The sequence below is a fragment of the Mauremys mutica genome, chromosome 16 (genome assembly GCF_020497125.1).
Source record: "Mauremys mutica isolate MM-2020 ecotype Southern chromosome 16, ASM2049712v1, whole genome shotgun sequence".
NCBI lineage: Eukaryota > Metazoa > Chordata > Testudines > Geoemydidae > Mauremys > Mauremys mutica.
In genome coordinates this window covers 22,486,184-22,513,872 of record NC_059087.1, presented here as the reverse complement: position 1 = coordinate 22,513,872, position 27,689 = coordinate 22,486,184, and the positions used below count along the sequence as shown (strand labels likewise).

Here is a 27,689-nt window from a genome sequence, read left to right as displayed (position 1 = left end):
AGGTAATGCAGATATGGTCCCAGCCTGGAAACCTTTTGAATGCAGATTGAGAACTCAGATCATATAGTGTGAGATTATATAGGCTACAGCTGGCTAAGGGGAGTGGTGGGATGACAGCTGGAAAGAGGCGCTACTAGCTTCCCTCCATATGGCGTGAGGGAGGGAAAACAGGTGGGTTATGACCAAGTTTTTATCTGCATGACGAGATCAGCCGCCTCTGCGTAAAATAAAGCAAGTGGCTGAGCGGCTCCCCGCAGAGCAGAAGCCGCAGCGGGAGGTTTAGCGTCAGGAGCGGGCGGTGCGCTGTTACTAGGCTGTCAGGGGCTGGGCAAAGGCGCCCCGGGGTTGAGCTGCGCTGTGCTCCCCGGGCCCGGCCCCTAGTGGCCCCGCGGCCCGGGCCCGGCCTTGGGGCAGGCTGCGGGCAAGGCACGAGCGTGGCACCGGCCACCGCCCCCCCAGCGTGTGTCGCGCGGGGCTCGCCCGCCCCCTGCCGAGCACGAGCCGCTGCCGGCGGTCCCGCCTGAGGAGCGCTGAGAGCCTGGCTCCGCCCAGGGCCCCGGGCGATGGAAAACTGCTTATGAATATTAATGAGGCGGAGGCGAGCCTATCTGGCGCGGGTTGGGGCGCGGGCGCAGGCGCAGCAGGCTGGGCACCAGGATGGCGGCTACACTCCTAGCCCGGGGCGGCGGCGCCGCTGCCCGAGGTCGGTCGGTGGGGAGCGGACCCGGGCGCTGGGGGCAGAGCGCGGGAAGGGGCCCGGGCCAGTGGCGGGCGCTGCTCCCCTCACCTCCCGCCAGGGGAGCGGAGCCAGCGGCTGCTCCGGGGGCAAAGCCGGGGAGCGGCGGGGGGGCCCTGAACACCCGCCCCCCCAACCGCCGAAGACCCGGACCCCACCGCCTGGCCCGGGCTCGCGGCAAATCGTCCCCCCACCCGAACCCACCCTGGCTTCCCCGCCCCGCTGCTGCTTCCCGCGGCCGCTGCCTGGGGAGGGGGTTCCGGCTCCTGCACAGCCTGGTCGCTGCCAGGGGTTGGGCCCTCGGGGCACGAGGCTCAGTCCCGCCCAGACGCGCTGTACCCACCTATGGCGCTTCTGTGGCGGGACTGGTAGGGCCCCTCACCGTGGTGTCTGAGCGCCTCACGCCCCTTGGGACAGGCGGGGTGGTGGGGGTGAGACTGATTTGCCCAAAGTTCTCCCGAAGCGCCGGAACCTGGGTCTCCAGCGCCCCAGGCCCGTATGGACCTGCTGGACCATTATTCCTCCCCGCTTGGACTTCCTGGCTCTACGGGCATGGTCGCAAGGGATCCCCTTCATCTCCTCCCCTTACTTTCTAGCCCTGACCTTTGGGTGCTTGCGACAGCTGCACACAGTGTACCAGACAGTGGAGTTACCAGAGACCCACCAGATGCTGTGCCAGACATGCCGGGACTTTGCTGAGAAGGAACTGGTTCCTATTGCTGCTCAGCTCGATAAGGAGCACCGCTTTCCTGCTGAACAGGTGAGTGCAACTCATTTGCGTAAGGGTTGGGATGATGGTGTGCAGATCTGGTTGACCCCATCTCAAAAAAAGATATATTGGAATCAGAAAAGGGCAGTAAAAATGATTAGGGACATGGAACAGCTTCCCTATGAGGTGAGATTAATAAGACTGGGACTTTTCAGCTTGGAAGAGTGATGACTAAGAAGAGAGATGATAGAAGTCTGTAAAATCATGACTGGTGTGGCGAAAGTGAATAAGGATGTGTTATTTACTCTCTCATAACCCAAGAACTAGGGGTCACCAAATGAAATTGATAGGCAGCAGGTTTTAAAAACAAACAAAAGAATGTATTTCCTCACACAATGCACAGTCAACCTGTGGAACTCTTTGGCAGAGGATGTTGTGAAGGCCAAGACTATAACAGGGCTCAAGAAAGAACTAGATAAGTTCATGGAGGATAGCTCCATCAGTGTCTTTTAGCCAGGATGGGCAGGGATGGTGTCCCGAGCCTCTGTTTGCCAAAAGGTGGGAATGGGTGACAAAGGATGGATCACTTGGTACTGGTTCTGTTCATTCCCTCTGAAGCATCTGACATTGGCCATAGTCAGAAGACAGGATACTAGGCTAGATGGACCTTTGCTCTGACCCAGTATTGCCATTCTTATGACTGTGTGCCCCAGCCTCACCAATACGTGGCCCAGCCCAGCACAAAATATGTTCAGTTTAAATCTGGATCACACATGTCAGATGATGTCTCGTGCATCATATTGAGTACGCTGTTCTCCAGCTCCATTGTATCAGGATGTCTCTGTATGTGACCAGTGTACAAATCGGCATGATAAACCCAAGCTTCAGAGTGATACACAAGGGATTCTGCCAGAAGCATTTGTACTTTCAGACATCATATTATACTGCCTGTAGGACACAGTTATTTAGCTTAAAACCATAAAACATGACAGCCATTGTGCATGTTAATTGCCCTTCTGTGTCCTCCCCTCTGGACTTTGGTACCATTGAGTTTTCTCTTCTCTCCCAGCGACTTTCCCCAGGGCTGCTGTAGTTAATACAGCATGTGATGCATCTGACTTGGAAAATCATTACCTCACTTTACTAAAGAGGTGACAGGTCACATTGCAGCAGAATAGTGTAGAACAGTGGTCCCCAACCTTTTCAAAGTTCCCCGAATTTCGGCGGATGCGCGACCGCTGCCAGGATGCGGCACCGCGTTGGGGACAGCTGGTGTATAACAATAAAATGTGCATGTATTGAGCGTAGTTCAGCTGATGAAGTGAAAGAAAACTACCAAGAGAATCATCTTGCCCAAGAGAAGCTGCACATTTTATTTCTTGACTATTAGAAGCAGGAAGGGAGTGTTTGAGGTTCCAGTGTACCAGTGTCTAGATGTTTCACTTTTGTGAAAAGAGCTCAGCCATCCCTTGCTGCAGTACCAATGCAGTTGGATAGCTTAAAATGCTAACTAGATTGTTATCAGATATGCTGTGCTAGAAAGCAAAATATTATTGCCTTAGCCCACAGGCTTCAAACTGAGCATACACAAAATAAAAAGGCACATTTTTTTCTCCCCAGTTTGAGTTACTGGCCACCTAAAATGTCATACTCTAAGAAAATAAATTAAAACGAGTATCCTCCCCTGGTTTACTGATCAGCCCGAGGTTCTTACAACTGAAAAGACGTTGACTCTAATGTATTTTCCCCCCATTGATGCTATTAAAATTTTCCATTTAATTCTATGGCATTACACATAAAATTAGTCAGTGTCATTTGTTCATGGTCACTTTATAGTCTCCCTTTCTGGATTTCATATAATGGCTTAGTGCCACAATATTTGGAAGACAAATACAGGCAAGGGGAACTTTTTATTTAAAAATTCCAAAACAGTTTCTGTTGGAATAAACAGAAGGTCCTAGCTAGATTTCAAGTAGTTTAATTTTTACAATAGCTAAATGTTAAGCCAAATTACCTGGCAATGTCATAAAATACAGGATCAATCCTGTTGTTAAATCATGACAATTGCTCAGCAGTGTACAAGATACACACACAATTATTGCCCAAAGAGATTAGGATTGAGGAGGCAGAACATGTTGGGTAACCCAGAGTGGGGAATATCTTGAATTGTGTTGGTAATAATTAACTCCTTGTAAAGACAACTTCAGTGAGAGAGCTAAAATTGCTCTCCTGTCAACTAAAAGCCCTTTTCTTAAGTACCTTTAGGATGCAGTATAAATAGAGTGAAAGATTTCAAGGTATAGTTGCAAGGACTGGATCTGCTAGATTTCTCCTGAATCACCTCTGTACAGTGTAATGAACAGAGCTTTGCTAGGGAGTGTGAGAATAACCAAACATTGTGGTTGTGCGTGATTGTAGGTTAAAACAGGGCTAGTCTTTGTCTCATGTGGCAATAAGCGTAGTCAACCTCAGGTAACTTGCCCTTAATCAGCAAGGGTTGCATCAGTTCTGAGCATCAGTAATTCCTATTGAAGTCACTGTGAGCTGTGGCTGCTCAGCAACTGTTGAGATCAGTCCCCAACTGAATCAAAAGCAGGTGTGTCCTTTCTGCAGGCTCACTATAGCACATCTGTGTACCCAGGAGCTGACCCAGTAAAGAACCTGCTGCTGTTACCAGACATGCCAGGATTGGCTAGTATGTGCATAGGTGCCCCCGCTGCTTTGGAGTGCAGAAGTAGTTGTTTCTGGTCATGTGAACGAGCAGGAACACATCTGCAGTGTGCATGTGCTCAAGTGCACCCATGAGGGTGGTGTGGTGTGTGTTGCTGTACATATGTACTTGGGGATTTGCCAGAGCATCACTGATGCAGAGACTCTCTGGCCTGGTCTACACTGCAGTGTTTTGTCAACAAAAGTTATGCCACTTTAATTAAAATACTTCAGTTAAACCACTGTTGCATGTCCACACTATGCTCCTTGTGTTGGCAGAGTGCATCCACACTAGCAGCTTTTGCATCTACACAGAGAGCAGTGCACTATGGATAGCTATCCCACTCTGCAACTGGTCGCACTGTGCTTTGAGAAGGGTTTGCAATGCCTCATGAGGCAGGTACAGCATCACATGATGCAAGTTTCTCAATCGTGTTGTTCCATGGGCATCCTACCAGATTGCCAGCCATTTTTCAATTGAAGTGTGTGTTGTGGGGAGAGACAGAAATGCAGTGTGTGTTGGGGGAGAGTGTGTCAGCATGTTGTCTCTAAGTTCAGACAGCAGCCTGAACAACCAATCCTGGGGGAGAGGGACACCCCCCCACCCCCAGGAGCAGCAACCTGCTCTGCCTGCCTGCGGTTCTGTGATTCCCTCCGAGTTCTCCCACAGCTTCCTCAGCAGCTCTGTGAGCTTTCCAGGCTGAAGAATGTCAAAGCTTTCTGGAGCTTTGACAGGGGAGGGGTGCATGCCTGCAGGGCAGCAGAGTTGTCATAGCAGGCATTGTGGGATACTGGGGGAGGCCAGTTATATCAACATAACGAATGGCAGTGTCTACACTGGCTCTTTGTTGACACAACTTCTGCACAAAAAGCCTTACGTGTCTTGGCAACAAAACAAAACCACCTCAACAAAACTGGCACTGCAGTGTGTACACCTCCACTGTTTTGCCATCAAAAGCTGCCTTTTGCTGACCAAACTCTGCAGTATAGACAAGGCCTCACTTGTCCATTTCTCCTTGTCTAGGTGAAGAAGATGGGTGCCCTTGGGTTGCTGGCCATGGATGTGCCGGAGGAGTATGAAGGGGCAGGGCTTGATTACCTGGCCTATTCCATCGCTGTTGAGGAGATTAGCAGGGGCTGTGCATCCACGGGTGTCATCATGAGTGTCAATAATGTAAGACCCTCCCACTGTCTGGGAAACAAGATGTGTGGAACCAGTCCTAGCAGCCAGGGGTTACTCTGCCAGTTGAGTAGTGTGAATCAGTGCTGATGGGGAATGACATCTGCCTTTGTTGAGCCTGGAGGATGGGTCCTGGTCATGATGGTGCTGGACTTTCGGGAGTTATTGGTTCACTTTTTCTTGCAGGGTAAATTAACATGACTTCTTTCTTCTTGAAGTCTCTGTATTTAGGTCCAATACTGAAATTTGGTTCTGAAGAGCAGAAGCATCAGTGGATTGCTCCCTTCACCAGCGGAGACAAAATAGGGTGCTTTGCCCTCAGTGAACCAGGTAACGTGGACGTTAATCTTCCTGGGCTGATGGCAGAGAACAGTTTCCCCTTGTAAATTCCCCTCTTTGTAATGTCAGGGAGCAGAGCTGTAACGCATATGGGAGCTTGGAGTGAGAGAAGCCTCCGAGAGGATGGCATTTCCATTCTTAGTTTATTGTGGCTCTGTGAAGGTAGAGGTGAGATGGAGCTGCCCCCAGTAAAGTGTGTGGTACTGTTACTAGATGTGCCATGATTGGCTAGCGTGTGTGGGTGTGTGTGCGCGCAGGGGCCAATTCTGGAGCCCCAGGCCCAATCCCCTGGGGTGCAGAAGTAATTGGTTCTCTTGCCTTTGGTTATATGAGTGAACAGGAATACTTCGGTTTTGTTTTGCATGGTGCCTTGCTCAGGAAATGGCAGTGATGCCGGAGCTGCTTCCACAGTGGCACGGCTGGACGGCAATGAATGGGTCCTGAATGGCACCAAAGCTTGGATCACCAATGCCTGGGATGCCTCTGCTGTTGTGGTGTTTGCCACTACAGACAAATCCCAGAAACACAAGGTGAGCTCAGTGGGTTATATCCTTAAATGTAGCTCTTGGAAGTAGCATGCAGAGATCTTGGTAAAAGGCTCCATAAGCTTACATTGGACTCAGAACGAAGAGCTGGGAGAAGCCTGTGTCCCCTCAGAAGGCTGGGGAGGGGGGGCTGTGTGGGATGCAGTGCTGTCAGAGGGGGTGTAGATGGATGGCCTATCCCATGAGGCCCTGAGTTCAGCTGTGAGAAGCTGGAGCAGAGCTTACTGCAGGGAGGACTATTTCATTCCCCCTTAATCGCCCCTCTGATCCATCACTTTTTTCCTTTCCCACTCCCTTCCCATGGCCAGTTGGATGGGTGGGTGAGTTGGGATTAGCCTCATGTGCTTCCCAGGAGAGCTCTGCCCAGCTGCATGATGAGAGGTTGGAAGCAATTTTAAAATCCTGGATCTGATTACAGGGCATTAGTGCATTCCTGGTTCCTATGCCAACACCTGGACTCTCGCTGGGGAAGAAAGAAGACAAACTAGGAATCCGAGCCTCTTCCACAGCCAATCTGATATTTGAAGACTGCCGGATCCCCAAGGCCAATCTGCTGGGGCAGCAGGGGATGGGCTTCAAAATCGCTATGGTGAGAACCAGCTGGACTTGTGGGAAGACAGGGTTGGGGCAGGACTACATCCATATAAACTTGTCCAGCCAATGGTGTGTGTAGTGACCCCTTCTTGGCAATTGAGGAGCACCACTAGTATATCTTGCCTATCTGGCAATCCTCAGGTGTAGGACTTGAGCAGATCTGAAGCAGAGGGAGAGCCTCCCCTCCCACCATCTCACCCTACATCTGCTGATCTTGTGAGGAAACACACAAGATCTTTTGGATGCTTCTCTTTAATTCCCTCTATGGAGGAGAGGCAGAAATTCATACCTTGCTGATGCAGAGAGGAGACCTTCTGGAGTGCATCCAGACATAGATTAGATCTTATTTGGGGAGCATGTGTGACTTTTGAGGAACTGAAATCTTGGCACAAAGATAATGCCTGGGGAACATTATGTGCAGTGTAGCAGGACTTTTGAACTGTTTGGAGAGATGATTTCTCTACAAGCAGGGCTGGAATAACAACTGAAGGTTGACTCTTACAGTCCCATGAGCTAGATTCGTTCTCAGACTGTCATATAAGTTAAAAATTTGGAGGGCTGGGGGAGCACCAGCCATCAGCACCTTGATTTAGGTAGGTCTCTGCCTCCATCATCCTTCCTTTCATCCCCAGACTTGTCTCAGTGCAAGGGAATTTCCGGACACATTATTCTGGAATTAAATTTCAAATACACAGGAGTTTGATGTGGAGGTTTCTGCTGGGAACCCTTCTTGTAAAGAGGCCTCTTTATGGGGTGGGGTTAGAAATGTTCCTTTTTTGAATGAAATCCTGCCTGGTTGAACAAGGAAGGAGCAACACTGACATGAAGTGCAGTGCTGGAATTGTTCCAAGAAAATTCAGTTCATTAGAGGTTATAAAGGTGCCAGTACCTTGCTGGGGTGTGGGAGAGACACATAGCACAGCGTTGAGCCTCCCTGAACAGGCCTCTGACTAGTTACCCAGCTCAGGACATGCAAGGGAAGGAAACTTGTGTCCCCCTTCAGAGTAAGGGAGTGCGCTGTGGCTTGGGCCTAGATTCTCAGAAGTGAGGAGCGATTTGTTTTTTGGGGTGTTACACTTGACACCTTAAAGGAGCCTGATGCTCAGAAGTTTGGAACTTTGCACTTTCTGAAAATTGGGCATCTAAAATCACTTGTCCTTTTTGGAAATTGTAACCAGTGTTCACTGCAGAGAGAAACAAACTAGCGCTGTTAACAGAAGTAGGGGGAACACGTAAATCTAGTTTTGTATCTTTATCATTTGTCTAATTTCTTTACTTCCCCCCCTTTCTTTGCAAAGTAGCAGTTCCTCTGCTAGATTATTTTTGCCTCTGTCATGCTTTCTCCCCTTTTTGTTCCCCTCTTCTGATCTCAGTATATATCTGGGATGTCCTAAATATACTGAGGATTTTTATTTCCATACATTGTGGGATTGTCCAGGGGGTGCCAACATGACTGCAGATTGCTGGCTCATTCAGGTATATTCACCCTTCAGCCCATGGTGTGACTGGAATTACAGATGTATAATTTGTGTGTCTCAGCAAACCTTGGATTCGGGCAGGATTGGGATTGCCTCGCAGGCTCTTGGAATAGCTCAAGGAGCTCTGGATTGTGCTGTGGATTACGCTGAGAAGAGGTTGGCCTTTGGTTCTCCCATTTCTAAGCTGCAGGCTATTCAGGTATGGGTTAAGATGAAGATAGTCCTGTGTCTGGTGACAGTACTGCTGCATTAGCACAGTAGCTGGCCTGGTCTGGGGAAGGTAACGCACCTTGAACTCTGGACACCATGTGTGCAAGCAACTTAGATTTACAGCTGCCTCCATGCACACACACAAGTCTGGCTTGGGCACCTCCCCATTACTGTGGGGGGATGCTTTGGGTTTCTGAGAGGTTTGTCAACACAGGTGGTGTGTGAAGCAAATGAGTTCTCCCCTCACATGTCTGTCTATTGCAGTTCAAGCTGGCAGACATGGCACTGGCATTGGAGGGTGCTCGCCTGCTGACCTGGAGAGCAGCCATGTTGAAAGACAATGGGAAACCCTACACAAAGGTACTTCCTGCTTTCTGTAATCTGCTGTTGATCTAGCAGTGAGAGGTATATGCATAGAAACTTAAACAATGGAAACCCTATTGAGTTATCTGGTCCAGCTCCTAGCCACCACAGGTTCTCTCCTGTGGTTTATCCTCCAGTGTTTTAGTTTAGTTAATCTCAGAAAATGACTAACAGAGGGCACCAAACATTGCATGGCATCCCCCTTTCTGTTTAAGCCTCTTATGCCCAGGTCAGAGGATTCCCTGCAATCTGACTCAGCAGCTCCCACTTTAAAAGAGAATTTAACACCAGTGAAAGGTGCAGTATGATAATCTTGGCAGCTGAGATCCTCACAAAGCAAAGTGAGCATGGGCAGTGGGAGCACTGTTCCCTCCCAATGAATGTGATGGCCTCCTGAGAATGGGTCTTATTATTGGATCTGGGACCTGCATCCAGTTACCTTCTCCAGAACTCCCAAAAAACATTTATATTAATTTATGTAGCATTTGTGACAGATGCAAGATTTTTTTTTTTATATAAATGGGTGATTCGGTAGGTGACTTGGAAGGGTTAACAAATCAAGGAGTTGCTCTTGTTATATCTTGGCTCACCTAAAACACTAAGGTGGTGGTAGTCTCCAGCTTATTCTTTAATTTCACAAATTGAACCTGGTGCGCTATCTCAGTCCTGTGAGTAACCCCAGAGCTTCGTGTCCCAGGCACATAGAAACTCAGTATCTCTGTGCTGTGCATGGGAGATGTTACTGTAGCCTGTGGTCCAGGATCCCAGGTATGCAGGGCTAGCCTATGCAGCTGCTACTATTGAGCTAGCTTGGCTATGTCTGTAGAAGGGTGCTAGACAATCCAGGGTAAAAACCCTGCCCTGTAACTTAAGGTGCACTAATCACAAAGCAGTACTTGTGCTAGCACCAGAGAGTTGTGAGAGTGTGCATGGGATTCTGACAGCCCTGGTGAGCCACTTAGAATGTCTGCTAGTTAAGCAGGGATGTGAGGGCCTCCCAAATAGCACCTCTTTGTATGTCTGGCTGAGATGGAGAGTCCAGGAATGAACCCCTAGACAGAGGGTAGGTTAAGGACTCTGGTCAGCTATTGCAGGGTTTCTGCAAGGACAACAAGTTGACATCAGTCTAAACAAATGTTACTGCCATGGTACCTCAACATCTGTTACTATTACACTGCACATTCCAGCCAACAAAATACTCTTAATTATGCATTTTGTTCATTTTATCAACCTGAGTACTTCAGATTTGTTACTGCTCTTGATCTCCCCTGCAAATTTCTCTTCCCTGTTGATATATTTAAAAAAAAATACACAAATAGGAGAAACTGACTTGAACCAAGGAGGTGTCAAATGAATCAAGTACACAAATGGAGGAAAAGTGTGTTTTTATTTTTTTCTTCTGTCCAGGGTTTCAGTGACAATATAGAGAAAAACTTTTCACAACTTAACAGTAATATCTAGAACTCGCTGCCAACAACAACAGTAAGGCCAAGAGCTTAGCATGGTTTGAAAAATAATAATAAAATAGGATAATTTGCTACAAACCCTTTTGCTTCAGGGCATAAGCCAGCCCTTGGGATGAAGCAAAAACCTCCCTTTGGACCTAATTTTCTGTGTAATGGGGTTTTACAGCTTCCTCTCGACCATTGCTCTGGTCATGAAGCCCAATTTTCCATCTTGTTTAGTTATTTTTAACTTAAGTTGGAGACAGCAGAATGGAGAACAAGACCCAGAGCTATGTTGTGCCTATACTTTGACTAAAGGGTTTTTTAAAATTGTTATATATTTGATAACATTGGTTCAGATATTTAAATTGTGTACATTCAAAAGATGGCAGAGATGGTAATGGGTAGGTTTAATTAATGAGTTATTAAAAAAAAAACTTGCTAAATTTAGAGGAGCTACCATTAGGTTACAGAATAGGCCATTTACATCAGAATGCAATACAACTTTAATCACCCATTAATACACCATTCCATCTCTGAATGCAAGTATAATTGTAGGCTTGTTTGCTTAACTAATCATTTTTTCTTTTAAATGAAGTTTGTTTCTATCATTCAAAGTATCAGCCAGAGTCTCCAACCAACCTGCCTGCCTTATCACTGACAATTTAATTATTAAACACTTAACAAATCAACATTCCAATAGTAAAAAGAAGTTCATGCATACAGCAATCTGGGCATGGGCAACTTAAGTGTGTCCCATTTCCTGTGTGTACTGGAGCCATGTGCTTTTTCTTTGGCTGTTAGCTCCAGCCCCTCTCACCACTTGCATCTTCTAATCAAACAGCTGGAGAGGACTTATCAATGAATGCTCAAATTCCAGCATGAGACTATCAGGAAAAGTACATTTAATCACAGAGGGTGTGAATTCTGGCTCATTTGCTTGTACACAAAGTTTTGTTTCAGGTGGTGCACGAATATTGATACTAGCACCCTGCTATATAAAGTCTACAAAATATCTTTGTTTTTAAAGGAAGCTGCAATGGCCAAGCTAGCTGCATCAGAAGCTGCAACTGCCATTTCCCATCAGGTAACCATCTGTCTCTTCTTCACCACTCACAGACTAGCCTAAGAGAGACTGGGTCTCTGCTCCAACACACCAGGGGGATAAGCTTGTCCAGCCTTCCCTCTCTGGATTACAATAAGTAGGCTTGACCAGACATTACTTGTAGTGTTATAACTGATGGATAATAGCAATATTTATTATCTATTTAAATGTCAGTTGTGGAAAGTTAGGCAATGATTTAATGACAGTTTATAAAACTTTATACCACCAATTGTCAACATGTGTCAAAATATAGAAGTAAATATCCTTACATCAAACTGGGTTCTCAAGCAGTATTTTTATTTATCAATGAAAATATTTTAAGCAGTTTGTGTGTATATGATATACACATTTAAAAACTTAATTCTTCCAAGCCTAAAATTAAGTATATATAAAGGAAAGAGCTCAACTTTCTTGCATATACACCATGTACTGCTGTAATTCCTCTCTGGCCTTGGTGCTTACATCTGTTTAAAGGCTGTGGGCTATTCTGTCCCCTGTGGAAAGTCCCTTCAGCTGCTAGGCCTAGATCTGTATAGCAGCAGGGCAGGCTTGAAGCCCAAGTAGTGCAATGGTGAAATATGCTACTGCTTACCCAACCACCACTTCAGTTTCTGTGCCGTTCCCTGTAGCATTGCACCTAATGAAAGGAGGGAGGGCAAATAACTCAAGGCTGTATCCTTGGTCCAACACAGTTTGCATCAGGCTCACTACAGAGAAGGTCCGTCAGGTACCAGCATGACTAATACACCCTATGACCTCTCTCTACTCCCTGTGGTTGCTACTAGACTAGGGTCACTCACATGAGGATTGCAGTCTCCATGGTGCACGGAGTCTCTGACATAAGACTCACTGCTTTTGTTTCAGGCCATCCAGATCCTGGGAGGAATGGGCTACGTAACAGAAATGCCAGCAGAACGCCACTACCGGGATGCTCGAATCACAGAAATCTATGAGGGGACAAGTGAGATCCAGAGACTAGTGATAGCAGGGCAGCTGCTGAAGGAATATCGTGGTTGAAGAAGAGCAAGATCAACTTAAGTGCCTTATAACCACTGCAGAAGTGCTTCTAGCCTTTGCCCTGGACGAAATGAGGTGGAAATTCCCTCATATCCATACTCACCACCCCTCTTTAAGGGGGTTGGTCAAGCCCCTTTCTCAAATTGCCTTTGTAAGGGTTTAGGGCCAAAACAGTCAAAGGGGGAAAGGGGGCAGCAGCATCTGAGTGTGGCCCAATTTATTTTAAGCCAGTATAGTTTCAACTCAGTTCTCTTACAGACAATCCATGGAATCAGTCGTTGGCCCTACTGGCTGCTGCCACCTAAGATTTAGTTCCCTTCACAGGGTGCTTGGTAACGAATGAAGTTATATGAAATGATGGGGATAAGTAATAGTTATATTTTTCTTGTGAATGTCAAAGGCCTGGTGAGGGTATAATGCAGCGGCAGGACACTCACAGTATTATTTCAGTACCTGAATGGGGGCTATATTTTCTAAAATTGTGTTGGTGAAGGGGTGATCTGTCTGCACTACCCCAGAATGATTGTTACACTACCTCTTCAGGTTTGGTCACTAATGAATTCCAAATGTTGGACCTTGCTGACTGTGAGCTCTCATTAGATGGATTTTCCTTTAATTACTGCAGCAAAGGGGGTTAGTACCTGGCTTGTTCTCACAGGATGAAAGCAAGGTGAGTTAAAAAAAAGCCACACAGACTGCAAGTGCTTTAATAGCACACTTTCAGTATCTACTCAAGAGCATTGCCCATAACTGTTCTGACTTAGTGGTGAAAAAGCATAACTGCCTTCTCCACCTCAATAAACCATTGCTTGACAGAGATTTACTTTTGGGAAGAAGTTAATCAGACCTTATATTTCATTCATTTTAGGATATTAGTGAAAACAGCAGTTCTTTACCCTAAAGATTTTTAAACTGCACACACTTGAAACACCCTTCAAAAAGGAATGCAGCATCTGGACTAAAGCTGTTGGTCCTAATTACTAACCTCTATGGAGAGGCTAAGTTAGAGAGCAGAAGGGGGTATTTTTGCATTAATTACACACTGATCTGCCCACCATCCATACACTTAAAGGTCACTGTATGAACCTTGATACCAGCTACAGCCTTGGTGGGAAGATGGTTTCACAGCAGCTGGTCTTAAACAGATGTATTTAATGTGCAACTCTTTCTTGAAAGTGAACTTTCAAGTTAGTCTTCATGAATGGGGTTGGCATCATTGCACATGTAGAGCAAGATAGCTACAGCTGAGCTCTTTCATTTGATCCTGGACTTAAGAGTCCTGTACCATGATATAAAGGTGGGGGTAATAATCAATTTTGCTGTAGATTGTAATTCATGCCCATTTATGGAGAGGAAGGACAGTATTATGGATCAGAGCTTTTTTTCCCCCAAAATCCCTCACTGTTAGCACAGGTTCATGAACTATGCTGCATGAAGAAGCAACAAACAGTAGGGCACAGGAGCTTGCATATTAAATTACATTATTTTTGTATTTAAAATATCAAATCCCAACTCTACTGGAAATTGAGTGGGGGCAGGGCCATCACACCAGGCTGAACCCGAGCTGGTATGAAGAATTTTGTTTAAATAGTTTAACAATACCAACAGATGGGTAAAAGATGTTGGGAGCTGCGTTTGGGATCCAGGGAGTCTATGGAAGAAATTGTTTTTAAACAGATGTGTGTGGGGTAAAAGCCATCAGACTATCTACATGCACTTCAGAAAGGAGCAGCACAAGGTACAGCATGATCACTACACAAAAGTAAAAACTGCTATTAAGGACCAGAGTTCCACAAGCATGTTTCTAGAGAAGTGTAATGCTGTTTCACTTTGGGGATTAGAGAAAGGTTTGACTGCCCTCGGCTTTCTTTCCTGGCAGACACTTAGAGGAAAGCAGCCCTGCCATAGCCACAGATGAGGGCAAGCATCTTTGTTCCATCTCCTAGAAGATAGGCCAAGATTCTGATCTCGATTACCCCAGTATGAATGCCGAGTAACTCTGCTGAAGTCAGTGGAGTTACTCCAGTCTTAGAACATGCCCATAAGATTTTTTTCTTGCTCTTGCATGTCCTAGTGCAGATTGGTCACAGTGGCCATAAGAAACTATGAGGATGTTATTTTCCTGAAGCCCACTAGGGGGCAACTGAACACTTAAGAAAAAATCTTGTGGCTTTCAAAAGCCACTGCAAAAAAGGAAGTATAGGGAGGCTAACCAGGCAGGAAATGGAACATACCTGATATTTCTGGTTAAAAATCCCAGAGAAATGTAAATTCTATTTAATCAAGTAAGTCGAATGAAGGCTGCATGTTCACTCCACACAGAAGTAGCATCTGGAAGTTCAAAGCCTGTTGAAGGGAAACTGTTTGCTTTAGTAACATGCAGAAATCAAATCACTCATTTGCATTAGGATTTACGGGATTTATAGCTTTTCCAACTCTGTCAGACTGTTACTATGTGCAACTGTCCAATTTCTTCTAATTGGGAAGTAGAAAACATTTGAGACCCACAGTTCTGGCTGGACCATTTCCACAGGTCTGTTTGCCTTGCTGTTAAAACAAAGCAGCTCTGGTAGAAGTCCCTTCTTACAGTTTTAAGACTGAATTAAGAGTCTTCTGGCTGCTGTTTTCTCCTAGTTATAGTCCTGTGTTCTACCATAAATTATTTCTCGTCATCTTTGCCTCTTGGCAACTTCCAAATGGTTATAGACTCATGTCCCACCTTGTTTACTGGAAGCTATATATACTACTTCTTACAAGGGGCAGTCAACTTAAACAGTTACTATCCAAAAGTGACTTTTCCTAAATTACTGTAACTGAAAGTTAAGAGGAGAGTTTCACTACTTTTCTCCCAAGTTGTTGGCAGGCTCTCTTCCCCCCCCCATTTTAAAAAACTTTGTCCACTTGACATCACTTTGTGTAACGTCAATTTGAATCATGTTTAGTGGACATTTCACACAGGGGGGAAATATTTACCATAGAATAGGAAAGCATGTCTTTAAAAGCCACAAAAAAAACTGTCAGGCGGCTTCAAGGGCAGGTGTAGCATCTGAAACTGCTAATTACTTTTTATTTTTTCCATGAGTCTCCCCCTTCTCTCATAAGGGGAGGCCAGAGAAGTTTTTATGCAACTTCTAATATTGAAGTGCCTAGAACAGAACAAGCTATTCTAGGGCTATATCAGTGAGAAGGATTTATCATCTTCTCTAATACTTGCTAATGACTTGTTTTAACCATATCCTCTCAAATGTGTCTAATTTGCTATCCAGTCTCCTCCCACAGATTCTTCAGTATTCCCAAGTTCTGTTTCTGATTTCCTTATCAGGTTATTTTCCTCCATGTGCTTTAAATTTGCACTTTTCCAAATTAATTGGTTTTATTTCTTGTCTGTATTTCTAACTTCTTCTTTAAACTCCTCAGTATTATTCAGTTCTCATTTGCAATTCCTCACCATTTAGTATCATCTGTGAATTTTAACAGGAAGCTATTTCCACCATCCCCTTTTAGATCAGTCATAATTATTTTAATAAATTCAGACCCTCCCGGTTCCCTTCTAGCTTGTTATGGTCACTTCATAAACATTCATTTTTTAAAAATTGCTGTTGAAGGCCAAAGTTCCTCAGATACTAGGGACATATATTCCATACATCCAAGTCACACCAGTTAGAGTCCTGCCACTCAGTTATAACAAGCAGGCTAATACTCCACTTCTACTCTTACAACCAAAGACAGCCAAACATAGCATAGTTCTCACTGAAGAGCTGCATCTTGTCCAGATCTAATTCCTACTCTCAAATCCTGCTGAAGATTCCAAAAGTTAATTACAGATCTTCGTTCTTCCATATTTTTAGATGCAGAATAAAACAACATGAACTGGAAGAGTTTCTTGCCCCATAATAGGTGAAAGCCAGCACAGAGGTCTGGGATCTATTGCTTATGAGAGTTGTTAATACCACTTGAGGGCATGATGCCATGTGCCACTAGTAGGTGGTGGTTAGATCCCTGCTCAAGCAAACCTCTGACACTCCTGGTCTCTCCGCTTCTCTTACCGAAAGTATTGTTAGCACAGCTCCAACTGTATCAGTAGTCCACAGATTCTCTCGATTCAGCAGTGGTGGGTATTGGTGCAGAGACGGAATTAATTATGTTCTTCAACTGATGGACAGATGCAAAGGGTCTGTGTTGATTGGGAAGAAAGTCTTGTCCATCAGGTGCTCATTATGCGATGTTGGGCAAGTCACTTCATCACTCTGGGCCTCAGCTCTTCATCTATAAAACAGGAATAATGTACCTCACAGGAATGTGGCAAGGCTTCCTTAGTGTAGAGAGAGCTTTGAGATCCTCAGATAGAAAACTGTAGCAGTGGGACGTATTTCAGCTCTCCCAGCAGCGTACAGCATCACTGAGGAGATTTGGATGACTCAGCTGTAGACTGTGGAGGGGTATGTGAGGTGCTTTTGCAGAAAGTTGCTTCTTTCCTCTCTGAGGGCGCTGAATAGTAATTACTCTTCCTGTAGTTTCTCACTGGTTATGTACCATGAGTTTCGCTTCTGTTCTATCTACATGCATATCTGCTACAGGAGAGGTTTTAGTCCCATCCATAAGGAGAAGTTATTCAGCATCACATACCTTCATCAACCCCACATGCCAGAGTCTAGCTACTTTTATCAGTGTCCTAGGGCGATGTATGAGAGGTGGCAGAAGCATGGCCCAGGCATGCTGCTGTTTTGTAAGGGGAAGTTTGAGGGGGTTGGCACCCTCTTTTGAACCCACTTCACAGTACAAACGTTCTCAAGCTGCTTCTCCTGCTGAATTTCCAGTTTATGCTTTTTTTTTTTTTTTTAAACCTACAGCTTTCCTGGACATTGCAGCTCACCCTCTCTCACACGGCCTGGACACAGAGCCTTACCTCTGTCCTCTCCAGGATAGATTAATGCCACAGTTCTTTGAGACTTTTCTAAAACACGTGCTGGAGTTGAACACAGCAGTTCACCTCAGAGAGAGAAGTTGCTATGAACATACTATGCTGGTGTTCTGCATGCAGTGCCAGAGGGTTGCTTACAATCTTTAAAGCCCTGAATGGCCTAGAACCTAGTTACTTGAGTGAGAAAGGCATCTTCACCTATAACTTGTCAGGACATTTAAAATCATGTGTGTTGCTCTTACAGGAGACTAAGGGCTTGTCTGTACTGCAAACAGTACCTTGAGTCAGTACAACTCAAGCTGATCTGTCTGGCCTGACTGACAGCAACAACACTTAAAAACAACACTGGAATTACACCAGCAGTACCAAAACTATGGGTTGCAATCCCAAGTGGGTCTCTCCATCAGTGGATAGAGTCACAACAATCCCAAATGTGTGGAAGATGCATACAAAATGGTCTCCTCCACACAGCATGACCTCACATTAGGTGTGTGACATGTCACACTGTGCAGAGGATGCCATTTTAAAATGACAACTTCCATGCTGTGTGGGGTCACGGGAAGCAGGAGATCTGAAAATGGGTTCATGGCAGGGAAAGAGTTACACACAATGATTAGCAGAACAACTGGATGAGCTGCTGTGGAGTAGTTGTATTCCCACTACACTATTAGCTCAAACATCAGCATCACTTGAGCTTTAACACACCTCCCACCACTCCACCCCAAACAGGCCAGCTCGTTCCAGCACCAGTTCACTCACGCTAGAGATGTGTGTGTTTGTTTGTGGATAGGAGTCAAATTAGGGGTAAAACTTGAGCTAACTGTGCAGTGAAGAGACATCCTCAAGCCTCCACGATCAACATCAGGGTATTTTTGCTAAGGGCCCTGCTCCTGCAGAACTCCCTTGCTACCACTGAGTTTGAGGAGCTTCAGGACAACGAGGGGCATACACGTTTAACCAGGCCTCTCGGTATGTCTCCACTGCAATTAAAAACCCATGGCTGGCCTGTGCCAGCTGACTGAGGCTTGTAGGTCTCAGCTCAGGGGCTGTTTAACTGTGGTGTAGACATTCGGGCTTGGGCTGGAGCACTGGGTCTAGCACCCTGAGCGGGGAGGGTCCTGAGCCCACACCACAATTGTAGCCCAGCCGCAGGTGTCTAATCGCAGCATAGAGCTACGCTCACAAGCTGCAATGTCAGATGCTATCGTTTAATGATTTGGTTGAAGTACCTACTTGAGGACAGTAACAGCACACCTGATCCCTCACTGGTGGGTGCTGAACAGAAAAACATATCAAATTATAAGCTTTTGCTGTAGATAGGCTGCACCCAGCTCAGAGAACTCACTGACTAACCATGTAACTATATGAACACGGTCACACAGGTCATGTCCAGGCTTACGAGACTATGAACATTTCCAGCATGCTGGCCAACTGAATATACTCAGGGGCAAGTAAACCATGGAAGTAAAGTCAGGCAAGGCCTGCCACAGCTCCTATGGCGATCTGACTTTACACAGGAGCAAACTACTAAATCTCCTTTCCCTTAGCAGCTACTGTTTGCAATCAACTGCTTCATAAGGTAAGTCTCTGCTACAGACAGAGCAGGAAAAAATTGCTGCATGTACAAAACAAATACATTTTGCAAGATTCAGTAGGGGGATTTTAAGAGCGATCTCCCCCCTCCCTCAGGGAGCACTAACCTGCCAAGAACAAGCATAGGCAGGGCCAGGCCAGCCTTTGAGAAGAGGCAGCGTGAAGTCATGTTTTTATTTGTCAGTTTATGAGCTGAGCCAAAGCCCAAAAGTTGGGGCCTTGGAAAGGGAAAGTCAGGTCATGGACAGATCACACAGGAGGAGAGGAGAAAGTCACAGCTTCGCTTTCCATTCTCTTTTACAGGACTTTGGCTTTTTGCCCCATGAAGTTGTAAGTGAACAGGAAATTAGTTACTAGACAGACTACTGGGAATGAGGCAAAAACCTTAAGAGCTGGTCACACAGAGGTGAGGAACACATTAGCAAACATGCTTGTTCTAGGGCAGGGAGAGCTGGTCAGATGAAAGCAGCTGGGCTGCTCTTGCTTGCCTTAGGTTTGGGAAGTGCCTTGCAAGAAATAAGAGCTTGGCTCTGCACCAGAAGCATTGCTGAAACTGTCCCCTTCCCTACAACTATAGATGGAGAGGCTGCTCGTCTTAGTGTTTTCAAAGTTTTTCCTCTCCCCACCCCATATAAAGAGTATGTACACCCATACATAAAGAAGGAAGTCTCTCTGTTCAGACTGAGCCAGAAACAAGCTGCTTTGGCTCATCACACCTAAACGTGGATGCATGCATCACACAGAAGTGAAGACCCCACTGATGTTTTATCATTTCTGTTTCTTTAAAAAAGCTAGGCTGTCTCCCCTGCAGCGTTAACTGCGGTGATTGGCTCCTGGGTGTGAGCAGCCACACAGGAATTACTGTGTCCTCAGTGGTGCTGCATTCACCTGTGTGGGACACTAGGATTTCTAGGGGCCTATCCCATGGTTCTTTGTGCTGCAGCCAGCTGAGCTACTGATCATCCCCAGGGAATTGTAGGAAATGTCATCTGTCCTTCTGGGCATGAGGGAATTGTAGGAAAGCACAGAGGACAATCAGCACTCAAAGTGTATGAGTTACCAGGTCAAGTGAAAGCAGCACCTGGGTTTTAATCTATATCCCCCAGAAGACTAACTAGTCTGGATTGAAAAGACCAGTAAACTTGTGTGAGAGGGTTGTGCATATGGACAGGGGCAATATTTGAGTAAACAGCCTGAGTTAACTCTGCAGTGAAGAGAATCCCTAAATGTACAGCAAGAGAAATCCACCCTCAGCAATTAAAGAACCCCCCATTATGGAGATAAAATAGTCCAGTGGGTAGAGCAGAGGCCTGGCAATCAAGATTATGGGTTTCCTTCCTTACTGCTATTGCCTTGTTGGGTTATCTTGGGCAAGACACTTTACTGCATGGCTGAATTTAGAGCTCTGTAAAGAACTGATAACACTTACCAATGTCTTGGGCGTAAAGGACTTGAGAGCCTCCACATGGAAGTCACTGTAGATATAAGAAGTTACTGTTGCACAAGGCACCATCTCCTTTCTCTCAGTCTTTTTTTGGCATTGTCTCATCTGCAGTTTGAGGAGAATAAAAGTAAGCCATTATCATCACGATTAAGCTGTGAGTTTGTCACAGAAGTCACAGATTCCGTGACCTCTATGACTTCTGCAGCAGCTGGCATGCCTGACCTGGGAGCCGCCTGAGGAGCTCAGGCAGCACCTGGGCCAGTTGCTGCTGGGGCAGTCTCAGGCCACCGCCCCCAGCAACAGCAGCAGGAGTTTGGGTGGGGGGGCTCAGGGCTGGGGCGTGGGAGGGGATGAGGGCTCTGGGCGGCGCTTACCTCAGGGGGGCTCCCCGGAAGCGGTGACACCCTCTGCTCCTAGGCATAGGCATAGGCACAGCCAGGGGACTCTGCATGCTGGCTCCGTCCCTGCAGTTCACAGCCAATGGGAGCTGTGGAGGCAGTGCAGAGAACTGCCTGGCTACGCCTCTGCCTAGAAGCACTGGGAGGGGGAATGTTACCGTTTCCAGGGAGTTGTGGAGCCAGGCAGCCCCCAGCAACATCCCTCCGCGCTCAGCACTAGTGGGGGTCCTGGGCTGCTGTCCATCCCACCCCCCAGCCAAGATTCAGTCAGGAGTATATAATACAAGTCATGGACCATGAATTTTTGTTTATTGCCTGTGACCTGTACATGACTTTTACTAAAAATACCTGTGACTAAAACGTAGCCTTAATCATGTTCAAACTGAAGACACCACACAGCAGGAATATGTTAAAATGTTTTAAGTACTCAACCTATGCATTTTTTTCCCCAAATGCAGCTTAAAAAATACGGTGTCACTGTCCTCTCCTCCAGTAACAACTGAACATTCTAACAGAGCTATCCATTAGGGGTTGATTGTAGGTCCACTCTTATTTAATATTTTCATTAATTTACAAGTACAATTTGCAAGGGATAGTAAATTTGGAGGAGTGGCAAAAATTTGTGAGCAAATAAAAATGGACCTGGACCTAAAGATTAGAAAAAATGAGATGCAACTTGGACATGTTACCATCATTTGGGTAAAACTAATCAACGTCATATTCAATATGGGGGAAATTACACTAAATGATTTAAGGGCAATGGTACATTGCAAACTGAAGTCTAAATTGCAATATAAAAAAAGACGACAGCAGCCAACACAATTTTGGGGCTGCATATACAAACATACTGCCACAAAACAGAGTGCATTTTCTCTAGCTCTGGGTATGTATCTATTTTTGAGCACCCAGATGTGCAAGGCACTTCACAAAAACAAGTAGAGATGTGACCACACCTGTTATATAGAATTAAATACCAGGCACCTCATTATCAAAGTAACTGCAGATAACAAAAAGATCCTGGAGGGACTGATTTACTGGAAAAGATTAAGAGTTAACCAAGTACTGGATTGGCTAAGAAACAGCTTTGTGGGGGATAGAATAGTAAAAAATGTGAAAGGTACAAAAAGCTAAGAAGGGAGAGAAGTTTAAGATAATATATGGGGGAATGATAGAAGTGTAGGATTAGAAGAGACAATAGCTCATCTAATCCAGTCCTCTGTGCTCAAGGGAGGATAACTAACGAAATAACTAAGGAATAGGAGTAAAAGGATTCCAACCCCCACCTCCCCAACCATTTTAGGTCAAATGTCAGGAAAAGCTTCCCAACAGTAACATCTATCAGGCTGTGAAATATTCTCTAAGGGTACGTCTACACTACAAGACTATTTCGAATCTACTTAAATCGAATTTGTGGAATCGACCTTATGAAGTCGAATTTGTGTATCCACACTAAATACACTAATTCGACTGTCTGAGTCCACAGTAACGGGGCCAGCGTCGACTTTGGAAGTGGTGCACTGTGGGAAGCTATCCCACAGTTCCCGCACTCCCCGCTGCCCATTGGAATGCTGGGTAGAGCCCCCAATGCCTGCTGGGGGAAAAATGTGTCGAGGGTGGTTTTGGGTAACTGTCATCATTGAACCGTCACTCCCGCCCTCTCTCCTTGAAAGCGCCGGCGGGAAATCTGTTCGCGCCCTTTTCTGGTCGGTTACAGCTCGGACGCCACAGCACTGCGAGCATGGAGCCCGCTGCGATCATCGCTGCACTTATGGCCGTTGTCAACTCCTCGCACCTTATCGTCCACCTCTTCCACAGTCAGCTGCTGAGAAATCGGGCGAGGAGGCTCCGGCAGCGCGGTGAGGACAGGAAGTCACAGAGTGGCGCAGACCTTTCACAAAGCAGGGTACGCCGTGCAGTGGAGATCATGGTGGCAATGGGTCAAGTTCATGGTGTGGAACGGCGATTCTGGGCCCGGGAAACAAGCACGGACTGGTGGGACCGCATAGTGCTGCAGGTCTGGGATGAATCACAGTGGCTGCGAAACTTCAGGATGCGTAAGGGCACTTTCCTTGAACTCTGTGACTTGCTGTCCCCTGCCCTGAAGCGCCAGGACACCCGGATGCGAGCAGCCCTGACTGTGCAGAAGCGAGTGGCCATAGCCCTCTGGAAACTTGCAACGCCAGACAGCTACCGGTCAGTAGCGAACCACTTTGGCGTGGGCAAATCTACCGTAGGGCTTGCTGTGATTCAAGTAGCCCACGCAATCGTTGAGCAACTGTTCTCAAAGGTAGTGACCCTGGGAAACGTCCAGGTCGTCATAGATGGCTTCGGCGCGATGGGATTCCCAAACTGCGGTGGGGCTATAGATGGGACTCACATCCCTATCCTGGGACCAGCCCACCAGGCCAGCGAGTACATTAACCGAAAGGGCTACTTTTCTATGGTGCTGCAAGCACTGGTGGACCATAGGGGACGTTTTACCAACATCTACGTCGGGTGGCCGGGCAAGGTTCATGACGCGCGTGTGTTCAGGAATTCTGGTCTGTTTAAACGCCTCCAGGCAGGTAGTTTCTTCCCGGACCACAAAATAACGGTTGGGGATGTGCAGATGCCTACAGTGATCTTCGGGGACCCAGCCTACCCGCTAATGCCCTGGCTCATGAAGCCCTATACAGGCGCCTTGGACAGTGAGAAGGAGCTCTTCAACTACCGACTGAGCAAGTGCAGAATGGTGGTGGAGTGTGCTTTCGGACGTCTCAAGGGGAGATGGCGGAGCTTACTCACTCGCTCGGACCTCAGCGAAAAAAATATCCCCGTTGTTATTGCTGCTTGCTGTGTGCTCCACAATCTCTGTGAGAGCAAGGGGGAGACCTTTATGGCGGGATGGGAGGTTGAGGCCAATCGCCTGGCTGCTGATTACGCTCAGCCAGACAGCCGTGCCGACAGAAGATCCCAGCGGGAAGCGCTGTGCATCCGGGAGGCTTTGAAAGATAGGTTCCTCGGAGAGCAGGGTAACCTATGACTCTCCAGTTGATTTACAGAGAAGCTGAACCTGAGCCTGTTTCAGGGACTGTTGACTTCGATCTGCGGTTACATACCCCGTTCTCCAGGTTTCCCCCCTTCCAACACACGTTTTAAAATAACTTTAATGGAACAGTGATTATTAATAAAGTTTTCTTTAATTATGAATTCCTGTTCAAGGGTTGAAACATGGACGCGGACTGTGGTAGGTACGGTGTGCACTGATGTACAGACCGCTTCTACACTAGAGGAATGACAGGCTCCTGCTCCTACAGCGGTCTCTGGGGGGAGGACGGTTGCAGGTGGGTGTGCAGGAAGGGGTGGGTTTGCAGGAAGGGGTGAGGGGTGCCGTCTTTGGGACGGAGTTTGGATGCAGGCTCTGGGCTGGGGCGTAGGAAGGGGTGAGGGGTGTGTGGGAAGGGTGAGTATGTGTCCGTGGATGAGGGCTCTTGCTGGGGCTCAGGGCATCGGAGAGGCTCGTGGCTAGGGTGGAAGGGCATGGTAAGGGCAGCCTGCCTTGCCATTTGTGGATGTCAGGCGCTAGGACCCTGGGGCAGCATACACCTCACAGACTGACCCGGGGCAGCATTCACCTCCCAGAATGACCCTAGTGCCTAGTGACTGCAGTCTGTGTGTGTCCTGCTGTTGATCCTGCCCCCAAGTCTGTACCCTGGTAATGGAGGCTGTCCTATGCAATTAAACCCCCCCCCTTCACACAAAGTCTTCTGACAAGGAAAACGTGACGGAAACAGTGAACAACAACAAACTACTTTTAATACTCAACTACACAGTGGGGGATGAAACTTGGATTTGGGACTGGGTGATCCAGGAAGGGAAGCACTTCTCATACTTTAGGGAATGAGAGCTGTTTGGTACATGAGCGCTCTGCTGGGGTGGAGTGACAGTTTTCACGGCCCCTAGCGCCCCTCCTTCTTGTGATTTTGGGTGAGGGGGGGGACAGGACTTTGTGGCGGGGGAAGGCGGTTGCAGATACAGTTCAGGGGGGCTCTCTGCTCCTGCCTGCGGTCCTGCAGAACATCTACAAGGCGCCGGAGCGTGTCCGTTTGCTCCCTCATTAGCCCAAGCAGCGTTTGAGTCGCCTGCTGGTCTTCCTGCTGCCACCTGTCCTCCCGTTCGCTGTGTGAGCGCTGGTGCTGACATAAGGTCTCCCTCCACTGTCTCTGCTCGGCCGCCTCGGCTCTGGAGCAAGCCATCAGTTCCGAGAACATGTCGTCCCTAGTCTTTTTCTTTCGCCGCCTAATCTGCGCCAGCCTCTGTGAGGGGGATGCCGGGGCAGTTCGTGAAAGAGCCGCAGCTGTGTGATGGGAAAAAGGAAGTGATTTCCTTGAAAAGATACATGTTTGCGAACACTGAACACAGTCTAGTCAGTTTCTGTGAACAAGACCATACAGGGCACCTAGTCTCATGAGCTCTCAGGACAAGTTCGAGATTTCGGAATACGCTTTCATTGGCTGCGGTCTTGCACAGGATATCGGACAAGCGGGGCGGTACAGCTGAATCCGTGTAGCAGCCAGGCCTGGTAAGCACTACACTATAGGCTGCTTAACAGTTAATGGATAGCTGTGCCCTCCCGCTGAAGGCAATCTGTAAAGCATAAAGTCTGACCCTGTTCCAGCCCCTCGCGGCTGTGCCCGGGAAAGATCACTGTATGCTTTTCCTCTGCGGCCTCCAACACGTGGCTGTTAAACGAAGGTCATTGCTATGCAAAGTAAAAGTCAAGCATTCACAATAGTAACAGTACACTAATTGCCCTAATTAGATGCAGCAGTCGCCGAACGAGATTACCCTGAGGCGGGTCACTCGGAGAGAGAGAGAGAGAGGATGCTGCTAGAATCCCTGCACAGACCAGGACCGTATGCTGCCATGCTGGTGGAGGCAATGATTCCGCTGTACATTAGGATGGCCTGGCGCGGAAGAGTGTGCTTCCACGGAGCACCAAATAAGGCACCTCTCCCCAGGAACCTCCTGCGGAGGCTTTTCGAGCTCCTGTACGAGAGCTTCGTGGAAGTGTCCCAGGAGGATTTCTGTTCCATCCCTATATGTGTGGACCTTCTTTTTATATAGTTTTATGTGGAAAAGTTTTTATATAGTTTTTATATAGTTTTTATTCCTGTTTTTTAAAAAATAAAAAGTTTCCATGTTTATAGCACTTACCGACTGATCCTTCCCCTGATTCTGAGTCCGGGTTAACGGCCGGGGAGGGTTGGTAGGGGATCTCTGTGAGGGTGATGAAGAGATCCTGACTGTCGGGGAAAGCGGTATTGTAAGCGCTGTCGCCTGCGTCGTCCTCCACAAACCCTTCCTCATCTTCCCCATCGGCGAACATCGCCGAGGAACTGCCCCTCGACACTATCCCATACTCAGAGTCCACGGTCACTGGTGGGGCAGTGGTGGCAGACCCACCTAGAATGGCATGCAGTGCCTCGTAGAAGCGGCATGTCTGGGGCTGGGCTCCGGAGCGTCCATTTGCCGCTCTGACTTTTTGGTAGCCTTGTCTCAGGTCCTTGATTTTCACGCGGCACTGCGTTGTATCCCGGCTGTATCCTCTGAGTGCCATGGCTTTGGAGACCTTCTCGTAGGTCTTTGCATTCCGTTTGTTGGAGCGCAGCTCCGAAAGCACAGACTCATCGCCCCACACAGCGATCAGATCCAGGACTTCACGGTCTGTCCATGCTGGGGACCTCTTTCTATTCTGGGATTGCATGGACTCCTCTGCTGGAGAGCTCTGCATCGTTGCAGGTGCTGCTGAGCTCGCCCCGATGTCCAACCAGGACATCAGATTCAAAGTGCCCAGACAGGAAAAGGAATTCAAATTTTCCCGGGTCGTTTCCTGTGTGGCTGGTCAGAGAATCCAAGCTTGGACTGCTGTCCAGAGCGTCAACAGAGTGGTGCACTGTGGGATAGCTCCCGGAGCTACTAAGTTCGATTTGCATCCACACATAGCCTAATTCGAGATAGCCATGTCGAATTTAGCGCTACTCCCCTCGTCGGGGTGGAGTACCGAATTCGAACTAAAGAGCCCTCTAGGTCGAATTAAACGGCTTCCTGGTGTGGACGGTTGAGCGGTTAATTCGAATTAACGCTGCTAAATTCGATTTAAAGTCCTAGTGTAGACCAGGCCTAAGGGAAGTGATGGCAATTCTACCCCTTGGAACATTTCAAAATAGACTGCAACACAAGCAAATGGACAATCCTGCAGTGGCAGGAAAATTTGACTAGATGACCCAATAGATCTTTTCTATCTCTAACTGCTACAGTTCAGACATTCCATTTTTATAGAAAACTGCAGACTGGAACTTGTTTTAGGGGCAGACCAAGAAAATGTTACAAAAGACACACTGAAGACCAACCTCCAATCTTACAACGTTGACCTCAGCACCTGGGAGCTCTTAGCCCATGACAAGATCTGACAGCAGCAACCCTGCCACACCTCAGACTGGAAGATTTTGAGAGCTTGTGGATTTCTGCAATCAAGGAGAGACGTGCAAGATGTAACTAGCTAAAAACAGCACTAATTCATTTACAATTGTCTTTACATATGGCACTTGTGGAGGAGGCTGCAGGGTCCAAAAATCAGTCTTTGGTCTCATCACAGGACCCACAAACTCAACAGGAGACTTCATCATATGTAGAGGAAGCCTTCCCCGCCCCACCAAAAGAGGTCAATATTTAGTTGATTAAGTGATCCAGCAGCACATATGTATTTCCTAATTCACGACAGAAATGCCGGTCTGAAAGAGACCTCGAGAGGTCATCTAGTCCAGCCCACTGCACTGCGGGCCAAATATTCCTAGGTTATACTTGACAGGTATTTGTCTAATGATTTTCAATGATATTTCTCCTTCTCTCAGCAAAAAGAAG

The 27,689-nt window shown here is 47.1% G+C and overlaps 1 protein-coding gene and 1 long non-coding RNA gene across 2 annotated transcripts; one reads left to right on the top strand and one right to left on the bottom strand.

Annotated features, from left to right (window-relative positions):
* The first annotated feature begins 570 nt into the window (after positions 1-570).
* On the top strand, positions 571-13,249 carry ACADS (acyl-CoA dehydrogenase short chain). Its single transcript, XM_044990027.1, has 10 exons — positions 571-703; positions 1,333-1,496; positions 5,179-5,328; positions 5,553-5,664; positions 6,052-6,203; positions 6,637-6,807; positions 8,352-8,489; positions 8,765-8,860; positions 11,339-11,395; positions 12,278-13,249. The coding sequence occupies exons 1-10, from the start codon at positions 658-660 to the stop codon at positions 12,428-12,430; spliced, it is 1,239 nt and encodes a 412-aa protein (XP_044845962.1). The 5' UTR covers positions 571-657; the 3' UTR covers positions 12,431-13,249.
* On the bottom strand, positions 10,232-27,299 carry LOC123350994. Its single transcript, XR_006573895.1, has 4 exons — positions 27,179-27,299; positions 20,374-20,493; positions 16,477-16,696; positions 10,232-14,776 (listed from the first exon to the last, which is right to left on the bottom strand). It is a non-coding gene; the product is annotated as an uncharacterized LOC123350994 (long non-coding RNA).
* Positions 27,300-27,689: the final 390 nt, after the last annotated feature.